Source organism: Tubulanus polymorphus, chromosome 5 (assembly GCF_964204645.1).
Source record: "Tubulanus polymorphus chromosome 5, tnTubPoly1.2, whole genome shotgun sequence".
Lineage (NCBI taxonomy): Eukaryota > Metazoa > Nemertea > Palaeonemertea > Tubulaniformes > Tubulanidae > Tubulanus > Tubulanus polymorphus.
In genome coordinates this window covers 1,091,765-1,109,827 of record NC_134029.1, presented here as the reverse complement: position 1 = coordinate 1,109,827, position 18,063 = coordinate 1,091,765, and the positions used below count along the sequence as shown (strand labels likewise).

The following is an 18,063-nucleotide window of genomic DNA, read 5'->3' as shown; positions in this document are numbered from 1 at the left end:
TATATACGTAGTATAAGTTAGAGATGCGCGGAATATTGTAAATAACATAAATAATCAAAACACGATCAAAAGCTTTGTGTTCAGTGTTATGGTGATCCAGTGGAAAGCCGGCGGACCCTGGATCTATGCGGAAGGTGTCCAGTTACCCGCGAACAACAAAGCCTATCAGACCGGGTATTAGAGAGAGCTGAATACGACAACAACTCGGAAAGAAACTTGATAATCCCTGAAAGCCGATTAAAGATTAATTTGATTTTGTAGACCTCTTGGGTATATATCCGCAGTTCGAGGGATGAATATTAACAATTGTTTCTTTAATAAATCACCATATATTCGTGTGGGGAGTTGTGTGTCGGTGTGGTCGATCAGTAAACTGTGCTGTCATCTATCTGTGAAGAGCTCTGTCTCAGCAGCAGCAACGGCAACGGTCACATCGTGATTACAGGGAATGTACTCAAGGTTGTATGCATCAGATTCTTCACTCATTATTTCAACCTCTGATTCGACCAGCACGATTAGGATTTGACCCCGAGGTCGAAACATTGAAAATGAACTGATTTGAAAAAACACGAGAACTGCGAAACTGGGGTTCTGGTTGTATTGTATGTGATATTCGTCCCAATAAAAGGGACAGTATAAGATTATGAAAAGGGCAAAGGATGCCCGGTTTCTGAACACTCTATTGCAAAAGCCATTCTGTCCCCAGAAAATCTTGAAAAATGTATATTCAATCTATCATATTCAATCAATTGAATTTCATAGTCCTTTATAGTGCCGTAAACAAAGTTTGGGTTTGTCTTAAAATCTAATTGGTGAACTGAGGCTGATGCAAAACATAATGTCCAGTTAATGAAATCTGAATACGATTCGACGCGGTATCCCAATCGAAGTTTTGTTATTCAATTAGACCACAGTCAACACTGGACTGTTTCAAAAATATTTGCTGAAACTGCACAACCGACCTGAAGAAGGCTGAAAAAAATTAATTAGTCAACCCTGAACCTAGCAGGATTCGATCCTGAGAACTCCGGTTTGCTAATACTGCGTGCTAACCACTAAACCAACAAGTCGTGCTGACAGATCTTTGTAAGTTTGTCTGGTGAGTGTAGGCGCCCATTTAGCTGCTGAGACCAGTCAGGTGTGGTGACTAGTTGTTTATTGCTATAGTTGATATCCAATCGGTGTTTTATCACGCCCCTTGCCAGGAATTTCAATTCCAAGAAGGGCAATATTTCCGCCACCAGTAAAAGGCATCTTTCGGGAACCTAATTCGGTGTAAATGTGTGGGAATTACTTGGAAATATTTTGGTGTTGAAGAGCACTTCGAAACCAACGCCGAGACATGTTTTATTGGGGGCATTTCATGACAGGATTTCATTACAGTCTAAGTAGCAATGATCGTCATTTCTACGCGTAAAACTGCAATATCGTCAAACTCGCCATGACGAGTGACGAGGGAGAGGAATGAGAGGGATGGGTGAGAGGGAGGGGTGAGAGGGAGGGGTGAGGGAGGGGGAGCGACGTCGTCGTGAGAACTATCGGACTTCAATAAAATTACTCGCGACGACTAGAGATAGATTTATACATATGTATATAGTCATCATTAATCAACTGGAATATCTAAAATCATTTAATTACAGAAATACATCGATAGGATCAGCGGCAGGAGCAGCAGCAGCAGCAGCAGCAGCAGCAGCAGCAGGATCAGCTGCAGCAGCAGCAGCAGCAGCTCTTAGAGAGAAGACTTAATTAAATCTTACTGTCTCAGTCAACATTTTCATTTTCAATACCGTGTTTACTTTTGCCAGTCATGTGTCACTCACTCCTAACTTGACATTCATTGATCTGATCAAATAAATGAAATATTTCGAATATTACGAAATATTACGAAATACGTTCATATTGCACCGATAAGATTGTCAAATTCAAAGATATCACGTTTGCTTTTAGTTTCTATTTTTTTAGTTCGCGGGCAAGTTATTCTTTCTAGATTAGCGTACAGATCTACTGTAGTGAAATGTCGCACGGACAAGACTTTAGTTTGTAAAAGTTATGAATTTGGTTCTATAGTCAATCTAACAACCAGACCAGTCTAAACTCATTTCTAGTAACTTGAGACTTGACGACCAGTCCCAGCTCATTTTGATTCTATAACTAATCTTACAACTTCTATGACTGTCTTCAGTTTTGGACTTGAGTCACAGATGCCGCTGGGTCCTGGTGAATACATGGACGGAGTGACTAAGGTTTCGGAGAATCGAGCGCATATTGTACCAAACTGTTGACCATATCGGTATCTGTGAAAACTCTACATGTGATTTGAATAATTTACTAGCATTAGTTAACACTGGTTATAACGCGTATGCCGCGCTGCTGACCGAGACTCCCGCGCAGTAATTTAATTTCTCTAATTACATTTTCTAAACTGGCAGCATACGGAGTTTGCGTGTGAATTGAGGATAGATACAATGAATCCTTTCTATCCAGCTTACCATCTCAACCATCAGTTGAAACTAGTTACCTAAATTAATACCCCCGAATTATCGTCAGTCCGAGTTGGGACAGACAGTCCTGGTATTATTGCGGCTTTATTGATCAGTCTGGTGGTCTCTGGTGGATGGTTAAGACTTCGTTAATATGCGGACTGCGGCTAGTTTTTACTAACCAAGAAAAATATCCGATATCAGATGCATCTCTATCCAAATTATATCAGTGTTTATATGAAACAGCGGATCAGTCAGAAGACACAGTGAATTGCTAGCAGACGGTCTGTAAGGATACAACCGCCACTCGGGAACGAAGTCTTGTTGAAATATGCCACTTTAGATTCTTCAGAAGCGATCTTTTCACCCTGTCTGGATTTTAGTTCATAGGCCTGATACTATAACTGCAACACCAGTGACCGGTTCCATGCCGAGAATGAGGCCCAAAAAGTCTTAAGTTGCGGATTAGCTATGGAACTAATCCGGTGTTAGACTGGTCAAGTCTAAGCCATAACTGTAGAACCGGCCCCGACATTCATAATTTCTATTATTATTTAGCCATTGCCCACTTGTACCAACTAATGATGGACCCCCCCCCCCCCAAGAAGATGTCACTAATGTCTACACCAAAAACATGACCTATACTACCAATTGGGTATCTATTTTACCATACTGTCTGGTCGGGCAGCTCCACCAGGAACCCATGTGTTAGTTGTATTCGTTGCCCACTTGTCACAGCTGGGAGAGGATAGAAAACAACTCCCGTGGACCTAAACAATCGCTCTCGACCATCGAGATCTTCCACCAACTGAATTGGGCACCTGGGGGTAGAATTGGAAACGTTTGCGCAAATACTGGTGGCCACAAACAATATATGCTCTTTGTTAGATGTTGCTCTGAAAGAATACATCCATCCATGTTTATTTATCCGGTGATTACTACTGTTCGCTGCATCACATTAATTCCTCGCTAACTACCGATCTCTCGTACGGTGCATAAATAGAGACAAATAGTGATTTCATCAAAAAATACGGGCTTTCACGTGGCGAAATGCCAGTTATAACCTGAAGCTACAACGTACACTAGTAGCGAAAGTTCGTATTTTTTAGTTAAAATCGAGTCGACCATTTATAAGTACTATATTTGTCTCATTCTGAGGACACGGGCGGGTACAGATACATGAAGCTTTTAGATTCATTTGAGCCGCGATATTTCCCGATATTGACGCGAATGCGACGAGTAATGATAGTTAGGATTGAGTCATGTATATGTGTGTGTGTATATGCATCCAGTCAATGGATGAATAGTTTCTAACCGGGGGCGAGAAGAGAGAACTGATGCAAACTGATGAAACCAATTTACGGAAAAAATCTCCACTGAAGCGATTGATACAATAACTGTTCGCGTGAATATTACATCTTAATTGAATTAAGTCAAGAATTTAATTAGTTTTTTTAAATGCAACAAAAGATTGACTCAATTCTGAAGGCGGAATGGATGTATTATGTGGCTAATTATGGGTATCATGCCTCATCCTTTCTTGTAACTGATTCAGTGATTCAGGAAGAAAAGAATTCTACATCCTCAAAACACGATTACGTGGTGGCTGAAAAGCGATTCCCGATATCATACATTATTTTTTCTAGCAGCAGATTCATGACCAAAAAAATGTAACCCTCAAAACACGATTATTTTTCGCCGCGTAAAAACGTTTCTTTCTCCGTGTTATTCATTGATTTTAGGTTGTAAAATATTTTTTCGTAAAAAGTCAGCTAAAAATTGCAAGATGACCTCATCAGCCACGATATGGATCGTTCATTTTTTCACAGATTCATTTTCGTAGCAATTTCTGCCTATATATTGGATAGATATGTCCCCTTTGGCTCAATACATCCAATATGCTTTTACCTCAAATCGAATCAAATACGGTTTTTAGAGTACGTTTGAACAGGAAACCTACGTGGAATCATAAAGATTACAAATTAGTTAATCAAAGAACTACGTTTATTGTAAATGGTTTTTGAATTAGAAAATCGATGATGGTGTTCTAGTAATATATGAATAATAGATGAATGATTTCTTTGGCAGAAGAAAATAGTTACGTAGACACGCAACGGAGACTATGAGAAAAGACTGCATTTCATGAAATCAACATTTTAACTATTTGAAATCATGAGTTTAACAACTATTTTCTGTGCCTAAACGCTGAGATATTTTCAAATCTTCAAATCATAGTCTTTTGGCGCGTAAACAAAAAAAAATCAAGTCACTTTCTTCGATTCAATTTGAGTTTATGAATACTTTTTTAGCAACCCATCAATACATCGTAAAACAGAGTATCATATATATCAAGCAGTTGGACATTGTGTGCTGGTCATTTCAACATCAATATCAGGTTTGTATGCCTATATACATGTAAATTATAATAGGCCTATACTATACCAGAACAGACTATAGGGACCCGACGCGTCTATCAAACTAAGTGAATAGAAATAGACATGCATAATATACAGATTATATTTACCATGGACCACCATCATCACATTCGATGAAGCATTCATCGTGACTGTCTGCGGTGGCGGCAGCAGCTTCTTCCTTGCTCGTTATACTCCGATGATAATTTCGGCAGCTGAACGCGGGACGAACTGCTTCCATTTAGCGATCATAAAACTGAGAAGTTGCCGCAGCAATAGCAGCATTTTCACGGTTTTATAGTCAGTGTGCGCGGTACTTTAGGCTGCCCCGGTCCAATATTCAGCGTCGAACATTCAGTTAATCCATGAAAAGGGTGACTGGCTGCATCGGATTATATGGACGAATAGGACAACTGCAGGGTACGATTTAATCCGTTGATGTAAACAGTTATATTTCCGCGCGCCGCTGTCTCCGTCACCGGCCACGATCACGACATAATCTGTGACGCAATGAAGATGAGACTGGATGAAGCAAAACGTCGTTTATGATGCAGCAGCTGCAGCATCAGCACCACCAACATCAATTCATCGATTTATCAACTCTCATTCACACTGTACTTACAAGAGTCAAACGGAGGCTCTCTCTCTCTCTCTCTCAGTAAAACGTATTGGTTGCAGCTCTGCAGCATCAGTCACAACGTTGACGTCGCTGAACGCGTAATAATTGCTAGTGATGTCGAGTTTACGCTGTAACTGTGGATTAATAATGGATCTAACGTTCGTTGCTATCAAATTGGTTTGCGTTACTAACCACAACCCAACAGACCAACCGAATGTTTAGCATCTAATCCACGCGTGTAGTTGCGCGTCGACAATTATCAAAGCGACATAATTACAGTTCAAAGAAAAAACATTTGTTGATATCTTAACCCGCTGCCCGCGACAACCAGAATCCAGGTGTACAGTTTGTGACATGTTTATAAGCGAACGGCAAAATGCGCTGGAAAAATCACCCGCAAGCGAGCCGAAAACTGCGTCCGCATTCATTATTCGGCCCTAAGTCTGAACTCAGGGATCTAGTTTGACAGTAGTCGATGATAAATGGATAAACATCAGTTAAATCGTTCGTTCGTTTATAGTGAGTTTTATATCAATAATTCTACTGTGGTGTTTTTCAATTGCTCAGAAGATACTGATTTAATTAGAGGAGTTTCTTGATAACTGATATGCAAGTGTGTCCTATGGATCTCATAATGTCATTTTAGCAGCTCAACTACTGCGTTGAAAAACACAATCAAATAAAAACAAAGGTTACACAAGCTGATATTATGATAGTATTCTTAAAACTTCATGTGTCCAAGTGTGACTTTTCAAAGTCTGATTTTTTCCGATGACTTGGCGACGTTTGGTGTTTGTAGTGTCGTGACTTTCGTTGCAGTGGAAAAGTACTTGTACATAAAAACATTAGAATACTTTGTATATATAATGTGAAAGATTTGTGAAATAAAAAGTTAGTAATAGCGTTAATGTTCATAGGATTGAACATAGTTTATGCTGTGGTTGGAAGATTTTGGTGGGAGGATAAATGATGTAAATCGAATGAAATGAATGTTGTTTGAGTTGATCATGATCAGAAATATTCTCGGAGTCCATATAGAATAAAGTATATCAAGAAATCTATTGTGTGTTTACAATAGTCAAGAAGGCAAATAAATAATGAATGGTTGTTTTGTTTTGATGTTTTTTTCCGGTAATCTCTTATGGCAACTTACAGAGGTGACCACGTATGATGAAGGCCTACGTGGCTTAAGTTTTTCTGGTTTCTCTTCAACCGCGCTTAAATCTTTCGCCTTTTACTAAAGATTTCCGTGGAGAGGAACAAACAATGAGTCTATTGACTCAATCCTAGAAATCCTCGCTTTTACTCTGGCAGCTTCTATCATATACTGGTTGCCTGTCCCAGGTAGAGACCGGTAACCAGTCTAGCTTCTATCATTGGCCGGATGTGAATAAACTCCTATTACTCGCATGCCGCAGTAGGAATAGTCCTCTGCTGAATTAGTTCACATGTTCACCACTAATGTAATATATAGGGGCAGCACATGACGGCAATCTTTGAAAACTGGTATTGAATAGTTAGGGGTGCTTCCAAGAAGTCGAATGTGCAGGGTCAGGTCCAGGAAAGTTGGAAGGCACGGGTCCAAGAAAAACACTTGTTGGGTATAGCATCCAGTCCACGGCCACGAGCTGGGTCCTTCTGTCTAGGGTTAGACATCTTCGAAGAAATAAACCCTGAGAAGATACAATTTCAATGAGGTGATGAGTGTTAAATCATAGGTTTTCACGATTCCTATCCGGATGAAAAGGGCGACCTTGATTCCAAAGCAGGGGTCTAGGTGCCTAAATCCAGCCCTGATGTGGTCCACATGATTGTCTCCAGTCGTCCAATTGAAGATGACAAATTTCAATATTAACGACCCAGTTGCTCTGTTAACTTCTTTATTGATTTTTCTTTACTTATATATTTCAAAAATATTCACCTCATTTCAAAAAAACTGTCAATAGACTATCTTACAAAAATATAACTCTTTACTCACAAACAAGTTTGCTAAGCACGATGTCGTAATAGGAATGAGAATGAAATAATGTTGAATTGTATCTATGAAAAATCTTGAGTTTTTTGGCACGATTACAATGTCAGTAAACAGTAAATCAATTACAGTTTATGATACAGCGAAACTTGCTTCTGAAGTCGTCATAGTAGGGACCAGCTCATTAACAACTTTGTATGACTTACACTTAGTAAATTGAATTGGAAATCTATACAAATTGAGCCTCAAAAATAAGAGCCGACTTCAGTAATGCGAAGACTTATCCAAATGACAACTTACACTAAGTGAATTGAATTGGAAATAAAATAGCGACTATAAGATAGAGATGACTTTAGGCAAAGCAAGTTTGAGTGTATTGACAAATATTGCGTGGAAGTGACTGGAGTAATAATGGGGAAGCTTAGAAACAAACTGAACTTTATACAATACAGCCTTAAATAATATAAACCAGTCATGGGGAATTAAAGAATAAATATAAGAGAACGAACATGAATTGAAGTCAAAAACCATAAACATTAAACACACTCATGCATGAAATGAATATATGTAGTAATATACTATGTACACAAGGATCTAGTAGACCGTAGTTTGATAGAGGAGACCTCTGCCATCAGTTAACCTTCAATCTCACCCACCCCTCGCTATATAATTCCTGAGTTTTAATAATTCTTGGTTAGATATTAATAATATCGGATAAATTAACATAAATCAAATAGCTTATACAAACAACTTTTCAATTAGCACAAAAAATTCATCGTAATAATTCATTTGTTTGCCAAGGACGGATGTAGGATTATTGACCTAAAAATTTCAATGGCTATTTACCCGGCTATTTATTTGAAAAGGGTCGATTCAGTGCCACATACATGACTGAAGCATGGGAGAAGTGTCGGTCCGTTTTGCGAAAAATTTTTCCTTAATTTTTGGAGGCAACATCCGAAATTTGAAAGGTCGAACCTGTCTATGCTCCTAAATCCGCCCTTGTTTACTATTCACATAAACTTGTAAATAATCATTTTTTCTGTGATATTTACATCAGTTTAGAACTCAGCAGCAGCAGTAGTAGCAGCAAGTCTGGATAGATTCTAAACCTACCCCACATTTTGGACGGACACACACACATGAACAAATGTTTATAACAGTAGACTCCGCCCAAAATGGTGCCGATCTATTTCGTAATCAGTTCAAAACGGTAGAAGGATAAAAAGATTTTCTGTCCCTGCTGTTAGTCAATGTGAAAATATCTACTTGTCCACACTGGTAACATTTTACCGGTCCCAGCGCTACCGTTCTGGACACAGTCTACTGTAGAAACGATTAAGTATATAACGCATCAATAGTCTCCGCGTATATCTTAGCTACAACGGATCTCTTCAATTTCAGCGTCGGTCCTGAAAGCACAAATTAAACGGGTTAGACGCGGTTGAAATAGGGAATATTAGCAGAAAATCAGCGAAATAAGAATTCGTACCTAATTCGTCTCCAGGTATAGAGAAATCTCTCGGTAAAATCACCCATTTCTGAATGGTTTGAGCTCGAGATGTCGCCGCTTTATTTACCAGGTCAATTCCTTGTTGAATCGCCGACACAAATTTCTCATCCTCTTTCTTCCTCGCTTCATCAACGGTTTTTAAATCGCTACCGATTGCTTTACACCAGTCCAATGCAGGCCGCGTTAGTTCATCTTTAGGGTAAGCCGTAGCTTCATCAACTTCAGTCTAAAAAACATTCACATTTAAGTGAACATGTGATTTACAATTTTAATAGACTGGACACGGTCCAAATTTGATCAGAGCGTAAAAACATTTGAACTCTTGAGTCGAACAATGATTGTCAAACTTTGACACCCTCTCAGTCTCAGTCATCGTTCTCAAATCCTCGACCTTCTCAAGGTTAAGTACAACATAGTAATAGTTAATTTCTATAGTGCCCATTACATACCTTCAGTGTTAGAAGAATGGATAGGAATTTGCGTTTATCTCCAATAAGCATACAGTTACTAATCACAGGCAACTTCTCTTTAACTGCATCTTCTATTAAAACAGGAGGAATATTCTCACCACCCGCTGTGATTATTAATTCTACAAAATATAAACATCCGACATTCAAAATCGATTACTTTCCCAACCGGTGGTGAAGGTTCAAGTCGGATTCTTCTTTCAGTGCCATTTCATCTTCAATCGATTGAATGTAAATACCTTTAATTCTGCCCGTAATATGAAGGAATCCATGTTCATCGAGGCGTCCGATGTCTCCTGAATGTAATTGGCCTTCGTTATCAACAGTTTCTGACGTCTTTTCGTCCATATTCAAATAGCCCATAAAAACATGGCGTCCGACCATACAAATCTGTAACATACAATATACATCATACTATGAGCATAACCTAGAGCGAGAATTCACAGAGTGCCTGGCTACTTTCCGCCTATTTACAAATTCCCAGAAAATTTTACATTTTCATTCATTTTTCAGTGAATCACTTACTGATCAAGAAATATGTCGTCAATAGTATTATGCAAATTCCCTGAATTCCTGGTTTTTGGTAGAATTTGTCAAATTCCCTGAGGTTTCCCTGATTTTTTTTCTAGATTTTAAAAATTCCATAAGTTTTCCAGGTTTTGCAGGTCAGAAGCGCCACCCTGTTACCGTCAATTAGGATTTCACTTGAGATTCAACTCAATGAAAATTAACCGATTTAACTAATTCACCAATCATACCTCTCCATTGCCTTCTGAATCCTGATCAGCTAAAACTGTTTTCAAACCAGGAATGACGCGGCCACAACTTCCCACACAACATTCATTGGGTGTATTCAACGTATGTGGACCTGATTCAAACAAATATTACACATAGATTTACAGTACAGAGAACAACAAGACTGGAACAGAAATACACAGTGTGAACTAGGCTCGATATTGGCAGTATTGGTACTTGATTTTTCGTTGGGGCACTAAAAATTGAAATGAAACTCTCCCAACAGGATACAAGAAATTTCTGATTTCACCATTAGAAGATATCTAATTATATTTCTTGCTGCGTTTTCCTGATTAGGAAGTTAAGTCGAAAGCAAACTTGGATACCACCAAACTTTGACGTGGCGGGATACTGACAATTGAGGATCTCAGATTCTGAGACGATACTCTCTAGAGTTGAGCCCGTGGTTGGCTAATACCTTACCGGTACATTCACTCATTCCATAAACCTCCATTATAGGAATATTTATGCTGAGGAAATAATCAAGAGTTTCCTTCGTGATCGGAGCAGCACCCGAGATAAACGCATGACATCGATCGAACCCGAGACCTTGACGAACTTTCTTAAATAATAACGCATTAGCGATCGTCCAACCAAACGGGTATGAACCCCTGAAATAGATATAATACTCATACAACCAAACGGGTATGAACCCCTGAAATAGATATAATACTCATACAACCAACTGGGTATGAACCCCTGATAACGAAGGATTGTCTCACACCAGAGTCTAAATCCAATCAAGTGATCCCTGAACCTTGTGAAAGAAACAAACACTAGTGAAACTCAGTTACAATCAGATGGTAAACATACCTCTTTCCTCTAGGAAAATGTAATAATAGAATTTAACGAATGATGATGTTATTTTTGAGATGATTTTTAGAGCAATGATGACTGTAAATCAATGATACAATCAGCTACAGGATTATCTCAGTTCTTACATAGATAAACTGACTGTATAAATGAAGAAATCAAATCAATTTTAAGAGTTTAACTTTCCCTGATTGCTCGTATTATACTAGGGTCAGTTGCTCAAAAGTGGTTGAAGATAAGCGGCAGATAAATACGACAGTAACAATGACCTTTATGTCAACCATTCATTCTAACCAACTTTTGAACAACTGGCCCCGGATATTCTGACTAAGTCTTACCCGCTCAATGCACTCTTGTTACCACGGAGACCGATGCCTTTCGCCCATGCGCCGATTTTGCGTTTAACTCCCGTCACATTTTTAGAAATTGCCATCAATTTTTCGTGTATTTTCTCCCAAACTCGTGGCACGCCTAAGAAATAGGTCGGACGTACTTCTTTCAACGTTTCACCTAAACTTCCCTGGAACAAAAACACAATCAAATAAAAACAACATTCAAACACAAAATCCTTAAAATTTGGGAATCAAAAATTCCCCAGGGCCAATATTTCGCTCATTTTCCCTCGACCCTTCACCTAAAATTCCATGATTAAATTATAAGGTATCCCCGATTGGGGCTGTATTTATCAAGATTTTCCCACTGCTAGGAACAACAAGCCACCAAAAATTCAAATTCACCTGACCTCTAAGAACCCTGGTATTTTATGAACAGTAAGTAAAGATGAATTGATGACTTACCTTCAATGCGTCTGGCTGAGCGAAGTAAACCGTAGTTCCACAGATGAAAGGCCCGTGTATATCTAGTTGTTGAGCTGCTATATGACTGAGAGGAAGATAACTCACTGTAACCTCTGAACCCATTCGTAATTTAGCTCTTTCGGTAGTTACAGCAGCCGTCCACGTTAACTAGAAACAACATACCGCAAAATATTCATTGATATAAATCTGAATTTGTTAAACTGTAATTTTGAATCCATTTACAGATAATACTCACATTGTCATGAGATAACATCACTCCTTTAGGATTTCCAGTAGTACCAGACTGTAACAATATTACAATAAATCTCAGAAAATTCTATAATATTCAACTCAGTTGCAAATTTCTAAGTCAAGAGTTAACTTATTGAAAATTATCTAGTTTCAACTAAGAGCTAACTCTTAGTTAGACTGTGGAACTTGATCCAGGACTCAGTTGGACAGTTCTTCATTTGCAATGTTTAAACTCTAGAGTGAAACTGATTCCAGGAATGATATATAAATACTTACAGTATAAATCAATGTACAGCAGTTATTCGTATTCTGATTGACAATTCTTTCTTCAAGATCGGAATCTGGAACCGTTTCACTCAGATCCATTAATTCTGACCACTGAAATATAAAACACATACAAATCATGATTTCATAGAAACTATCGACACTGATTACATCAGTGCCTTCACTTGAATCTAGCCGTTTCATAGAAACTATCGACACTGATTACATCAGTGCCTTCACTTGAATCTAGCCGTTTCATAGAAACTATCGCCACTGATTACATCAGTGCCTTCACTTGAATCTAGCCGTTTCATAGAAACTATCGCCACTGATTACATCAGTGCCTTCACCTGAATCTAGCCGTTATATAGAAACTATCGACACTGATTACATCAGTGCCTTCACTTGAATCTAGCCGTTTCATAGAAACTATCGCCACTGATTACATCAGTGCCTTCACTTGAATCTAGCCGTTTCATAGAAACTATCGACACTGATTACATCAGTGCCTTCACTTGAATCTAGCCGTTTCATAGAAACTATCGACACTGATTACATCAGTGCCTTCACCTGAATCTAGCCGTTTCATAGAAACTATCGACACTGATTACATCAGTGCCTTCACTTGAATCTAGCCGTTTTACTAGAGTAAGCTCTGCTCTAATCAATTCAGAGATTATCATTCATTTGAATTCCATCTCATTTTTCAATCAGTCACTTTTTTTCTGAATTCTATGCATATCTCATCAGTTTTTTGTTATAACGTCAGTATTCCTGAAGATGACTTTATAGAATATAGTTGAAATATTGAATGAATACTAGCTCAACAAAAGGACACTTTCAAACTCTTATCATTGTTATTGTGGGATTTCATCTGAGTGTTTTATCAATGGTTAAAACCATTCAACTCAGATATGACTCTCAAGTCTACAGCACCATGAATAGAATTCAGTTTTGAAGCAGAAGTACGATTGATTTCAACAAAACTGTTTTTTCACCAATCAGAGAAACTGTTTTTAATCACTTACTGAATAAACGAATGGTAATTTCTCTTCTAATTCTCCTTTATATTGAACGATCGCTTTTAAATGTGGTAATTTATCTTTAACTTGAAGTATTTTCTGTAATTGGACGTTGTTTTCGACGACGATGATATTCGCGGCGCAGTTATCAGCTACATAGTGACACGCTTCAGGTGAGTTAGTCGTATAAATACCAACAGCTAAACCTCTGTAAATATACATATGTAACAGGAGTTAGATTGATGAACTCTGAAATCATTTACATTTGGAGCTAGAGGGAGACAGAGAGTGGGAGGAGGGAGATGTGAGTGGTAGATCTGAATTCTTACCCCGCAAAGATAGCACCGAGATCAGAGAAGAACCATTCCGGTGAGTTAAATCCGATGATTCCTACTCCGTGATATGGCTCCAGTCCTAACTGTTATCAATATCAACAATCGCATTATTTTCAAGTAAAATCATAAAGGTTTGTGCAAGGTTTATTAATGAAGATGTTCTTTGTTTTTACCTTAATGAATCCTTTCGCAGTTTTGATGATATTTTCGTAATATTGGCTGAATGTATACGTCGTCCACTCTTTGTCACTTTTAGAATTCTTTACACCTAAAAAACAAACATTTATAATTCATTCAGTTTACAGCCATAATTGACAGTTTATAAATGAATTCGCTAGTGGTTGGAAATTGAATCTCTGAACAGTTCTAGCAGTAGTAATTCTTCCAGACATATTTCACTGAGATAGATATGAGAGAACACTTTCAAAATCAAGGGAGGCATCGGGGGCAAGCTTTCACATTTCTGCACAAGTCAATTAAATTTAATCATTATTTCTCAGGACAAATAGTAACAAAAAAGCGCTGAAAATCAGGAACAGTTGAATGACAAATGCGGAGATTTATATGAATTTTGACATTGATTAAAGAGACACAGAGGTTTATCTTTGTAAACAATACTATCTGATATCTATTGATATCTATATTCTATGGTACCGGTATATAACTGTGTCAGTACCTAATGCCACACGTTGCGGATATTTCTGTACAATATTCGCGACCATTGTCATTACAGTTATAGGTTTAACAGACGCCGGTCCCGAGTCTGATATCTTCAACTGAACTGCTTCATCGGCTTTAGTAGTATTCATTCTATCGGCTGGAGCTACAGTATCTGAAAATAGTAACACAACATGATGACCCACTTTCAGACCAAGTCGACAACTCGTGATTCTTAAAAACTTGTTTTATTTTGCGTACAATGTTTAATCATAGGTTACTACAATATTCTGCGTAGTTGACTACTCCAAATACATATTAAGAGAGTAATCATTTTATAGCTCTGTTGTTTTAGCTTCAGTCTTCTACATCTTCATTGACTACAAACTTAAAGAGCTTCTTCAAAAAATGAAATCTTCTTTATTAGAGGCCACCCAGAATTTAACAAAAAAGGATTTCGGCAACACATATATATGCTATGCACATGTTGTATTTCAAGGCATCAATTAACCTCTTGGTTAGTTTTCTTGTTCAAAAATATTCCGAGCCATTTACACGTATATGAGCCATTTTCGAAACTGTATTAAAAATTTGCTGAAGTGAGTTGAAACATTCGCGAGTATTTCTTCATAATTCTGAGTTTTTTCTTGAGTTTATTTGCATTCAAAGAAACAGTTATATCATTCGAACACTTACCAGCACTTATCAGGAGAAATTTGCTATATTTTTCAGCCATGTGGCTGTCCATTTTCTGTGGCGGAGCGTGTCCATTTTCAAACACGCTGATGCTGGAAGAGAAAAAGTTCTTTCGTATAGAAACATCGTTCATCGAATACGCTTTTCTTTTGATATTCATCGTAAACTGTCACTGCTTTAGTCGAATAATCCTAATCTTTAATACTTCTCTCGGCCGAGACAACTATATAGTGAACTATAGATTTATATCTAACCCTTAATATCTACACACTGTTCCACATTCTTCAACTAGCTAAACAAAGAGTCTTTACAAAACCAGTTTTACTTGAATTCCGCGTAAATGAAACGGCAATTTACGATTCAATCGACACAGTTTCTCGCCTAGTTCGTTTTTAAAATGGTTTCTCGAGAGATCATCGCAATTGAGGAAACTCAAATACAAGCCGCTTAACACAACCAGACGTTCAAATCAAACATCAGAAATACAACATATTAAACATTGTTTCTATACTTATCGTTAAAACAATACCAGTTTGTGATATATAACATGAATAAAGATTATCACAAGAGATTTTAAGTTACGATTAACTAAATTTTTTTCGGAAATAAAATCAGTTAAGAAGCAAGCTTTTTTAAATGATATATATCATTAATAGCACATTTTTGAGCGATATAAATAAAGTTTGTTAGAAGAGAGCGTTCACTATACCTATTATACTGCCCCATAGTTTTAAATAACTACTACTTTATAACAACAGAGAATAACGTTCCTAGAAGAACTGGTTCAGTCATGCCAGTGATAATTACACGACTTAGTTACAATACAATAAAATGCACAACTTATTTCTAGGAAAGATTTCAAGCGGAACAAATCTCCATTCACCCCCAAAATAACATTTCAGTTCGATTTCACTACCAAAAATACGACATGCAAACTAAAAAAATACCACAAGATTCATGCAAATTATGTTCAATAGTTTTCAAAGAAATCTTATTATTAAGCTTATGAAAAAAGTGAATACATTTAGAGAATATTGCCGTCAGTGAGCGCAAGCAAGAGAATTTAATAATCACAGTTTTTATGAATTATTTACAAACCTCGAAATGAACTCAATCTGTAAAAATACGAATATCATTATCACTTAGGATCTAATTAATGCCCTGTGACACCCGGACCCTCGAGATGCCCCAACAAAAAATACCTCATAAGACACATTAGATTAATTTTGGCACCATATCAATGTGTGCCTTGGTTTTAACTGCCCTCACCCTCACCCAACCATATTATAGAAAGAATTTTGTGAATTCAAACCTGAACGATTAAAACATGTTTACAGTGATATTTCATTCATTCACAGGTAGTGTACGTTTAGCATAAATGATCCACCAGTGTCATGTGTGCAAATCACTTTTAAAATAGTTTCTCGTAGTCAAACGCAAATTGCATTTTGGATTCACTTAACAGAGTTGCCACTTATGTGAAGCTAAAAATCCGGAAAATAAGTCGGGGGTCTGGTCAGAAATATTTTTGAAATTAGAACGCCAGGAGATGCGTTCTGGCGCAATAGATCTTTTTTTTCAAATAGCGATTGGCTGCGGCACCTCATTTATAAACCAGAGCCAAAAAAGAAACGGAGCCGTCACGTTTTGATGTTTAGGGTCGAATCCCGAATTGATTTTATTTTTTTCGCGATGTTTTCTTTTGTGGTTATTTGACTTCTCCCGAAAATCCGGAAATGTAATTGGGTTTTTTTAAAAGTGGCAACTCTGACTTAAGTGATCATTTTGATAAGATCATCTACAACTGTTTATAAAAGTGAACTCACCCGTTATTTTTCTGATGATCTGTATTTTTACCGTTCATTTTATCATTGTGATTTTGTATATAATTTGCGTTTGTTTTCGCGTCGATATCGCTGATAGTAATCACTGAATCTGTCATGATTAAACACCTCTGATTCTGATCATCGATTCCTCAATTAACTGGATCTGAAATAGAATTGAACATGTTTCACTACCCACAAAAATGAACTTGTCCTAACCTTAAAATTTATCTAGATTTTAAACCTTTAAACATTGAACTGAAACGTGACCTGAGTGGAGTTCACAGACAGATCAAATATTTCAAACTCGAATTTAACTTCCTTCTTAATCTTCCTGTTTGTCTGTGTATCGACTATACTCTGACTCAGACTCTCAGTCCATCATCGAGCAGGATCGTATGCATCCTTTCTTTTGGCCAGGTGAAAAACTGGGTAAAGCAGAACTTATTTGATGGCGCAGGGGGGTGTTTGGTGGTCCTTCCCAAAAAATTTTTTGAAAATACCTTTTAGATTTCTGGCCAATGTTAGTAAATATTTCCAAAAATACTTTTCAAATTTAATTAGAAATCAGTTCCATCACTCATTTCCTTACACCCTCATTCATTCTAGCCTCATCCCTCACATCTCTCATTTCCTTAGGCCTACACCCTCACTCTGTCCTCACTAGTCCCCTCCTCACCCTAACCTCTCATACACCAACCCCTCTGTCTCCTCAACCTCTACCCTCAACACTTTTCTTGTCCACTTACCTGACTTATTATGTGAAAGCGTTATCAAAAGGATCTTATCTTAAAATGTCAAATCATTGACTTGTAATAAGTAGTGCTGTAAGTGTTGTCAGCCCTACCCCTCTCCAACAACTCGGTCCTGGTTGAAATATCACTCATTCATGAAAACACAGTTATGTCCCATGGTCCGTTTCATTTGAACCTTGCTTTAAAACTGCCTACCTTATGAAAACACTTTGACGGCTACTAACCAAGTCCTATCGGCTATTGATTAAATTCACCAGCAGAACTAAACCAAACAATATACAGGCCTAATAATGGTTTAGCACAATAATGTTCTCAATTCTCAAGAGAAAAAACATTCTAAATTTCCACTGGACAACATGACAATAGGGACAAGCTTTTCGTTTTTT

At 37.6% G+C, this 18,063-nt stretch overlaps 2 protein-coding genes and 1 non-coding gene across 5 annotated transcripts in view; 1 reads left to right on the top strand and 2 right to left on the bottom strand.

Annotated features, from left to right (window-relative positions):
* Window positions 1-5,138, bottom strand: part of LOC141905295 (protein unc-13 homolog B-like) — a 77,747-nt gene extending 72,609 nt beyond the window's left edge. The window contains 1 exon segment of the mRNA XM_074794127.1: window positions 5,008-5,138. Within this exon segment, the coding sequence (XP_074650228.1) occupies window positions 5,008-5,138 (131 nt within the window).
* Window positions 5,139-6,708: 1,570 nt separating this feature from the next.
* LOC141906565 (U5 spliceosomal RNA) lies at window positions 6,709-6,828 on the top strand. Its single transcript, XR_012619363.1, has one exon. It is a non-coding gene; the product is annotated as a U5 spliceosomal RNA (small nuclear RNA).
* A 559-nt stretch (window positions 6,829-7,387) lies between these two features.
* Window positions 7,388-17,919, bottom strand: LOC141905421 (long-chain-fatty-acid--CoA ligase ACSBG2-like). 3 transcript variants are annotated; one of them, XM_074794276.1, is made up of 17 exons: window positions 17,873-17,919; window positions 16,926-17,088; window positions 15,100-15,191; window positions 14,423-14,578; window positions 13,920-14,014; window positions 13,741-13,829; window positions 13,418-13,619; window positions 12,402-12,503; window positions 12,130-12,177; window positions 11,874-12,041; window positions 11,415-11,596; window positions 10,687-10,874; window positions 10,227-10,336; window positions 9,708-9,858; window positions 9,451-9,590; window positions 8,981-9,227; window positions 7,388-8,900 (listed from the first exon to the last, which is right to left on the bottom strand). In XM_074794276.1, exons 2-17 carry the CDS (start codon window positions 17,039-17,041, stop codon window positions 8,827-8,829), a joined length of 2,160 nt encoding a protein of 719 aa, XP_074650377.1. In that variant the 5' UTR covers window positions 17,042-17,088; window positions 17,873-17,919; the 3' UTR covers window positions 7,388-8,826. The 3 variants fall into 3 exon arrangements, with proteins under 3 accessions (XP_074650377.1, XP_074650378.1, XP_074650379.1); XM_074794277.1 differs by lacking the exon at window positions 17,873-17,919 and having other exon boundaries at window positions 16,926-17,228; XM_074794278.1 differs by lacking the exons at window positions 16,926-17,088; window positions 17,873-17,919 and adding an exon at window positions 16,198-16,204.
* Between the last annotated feature and the right edge of the window lie 144 nt (window positions 17,920-18,063).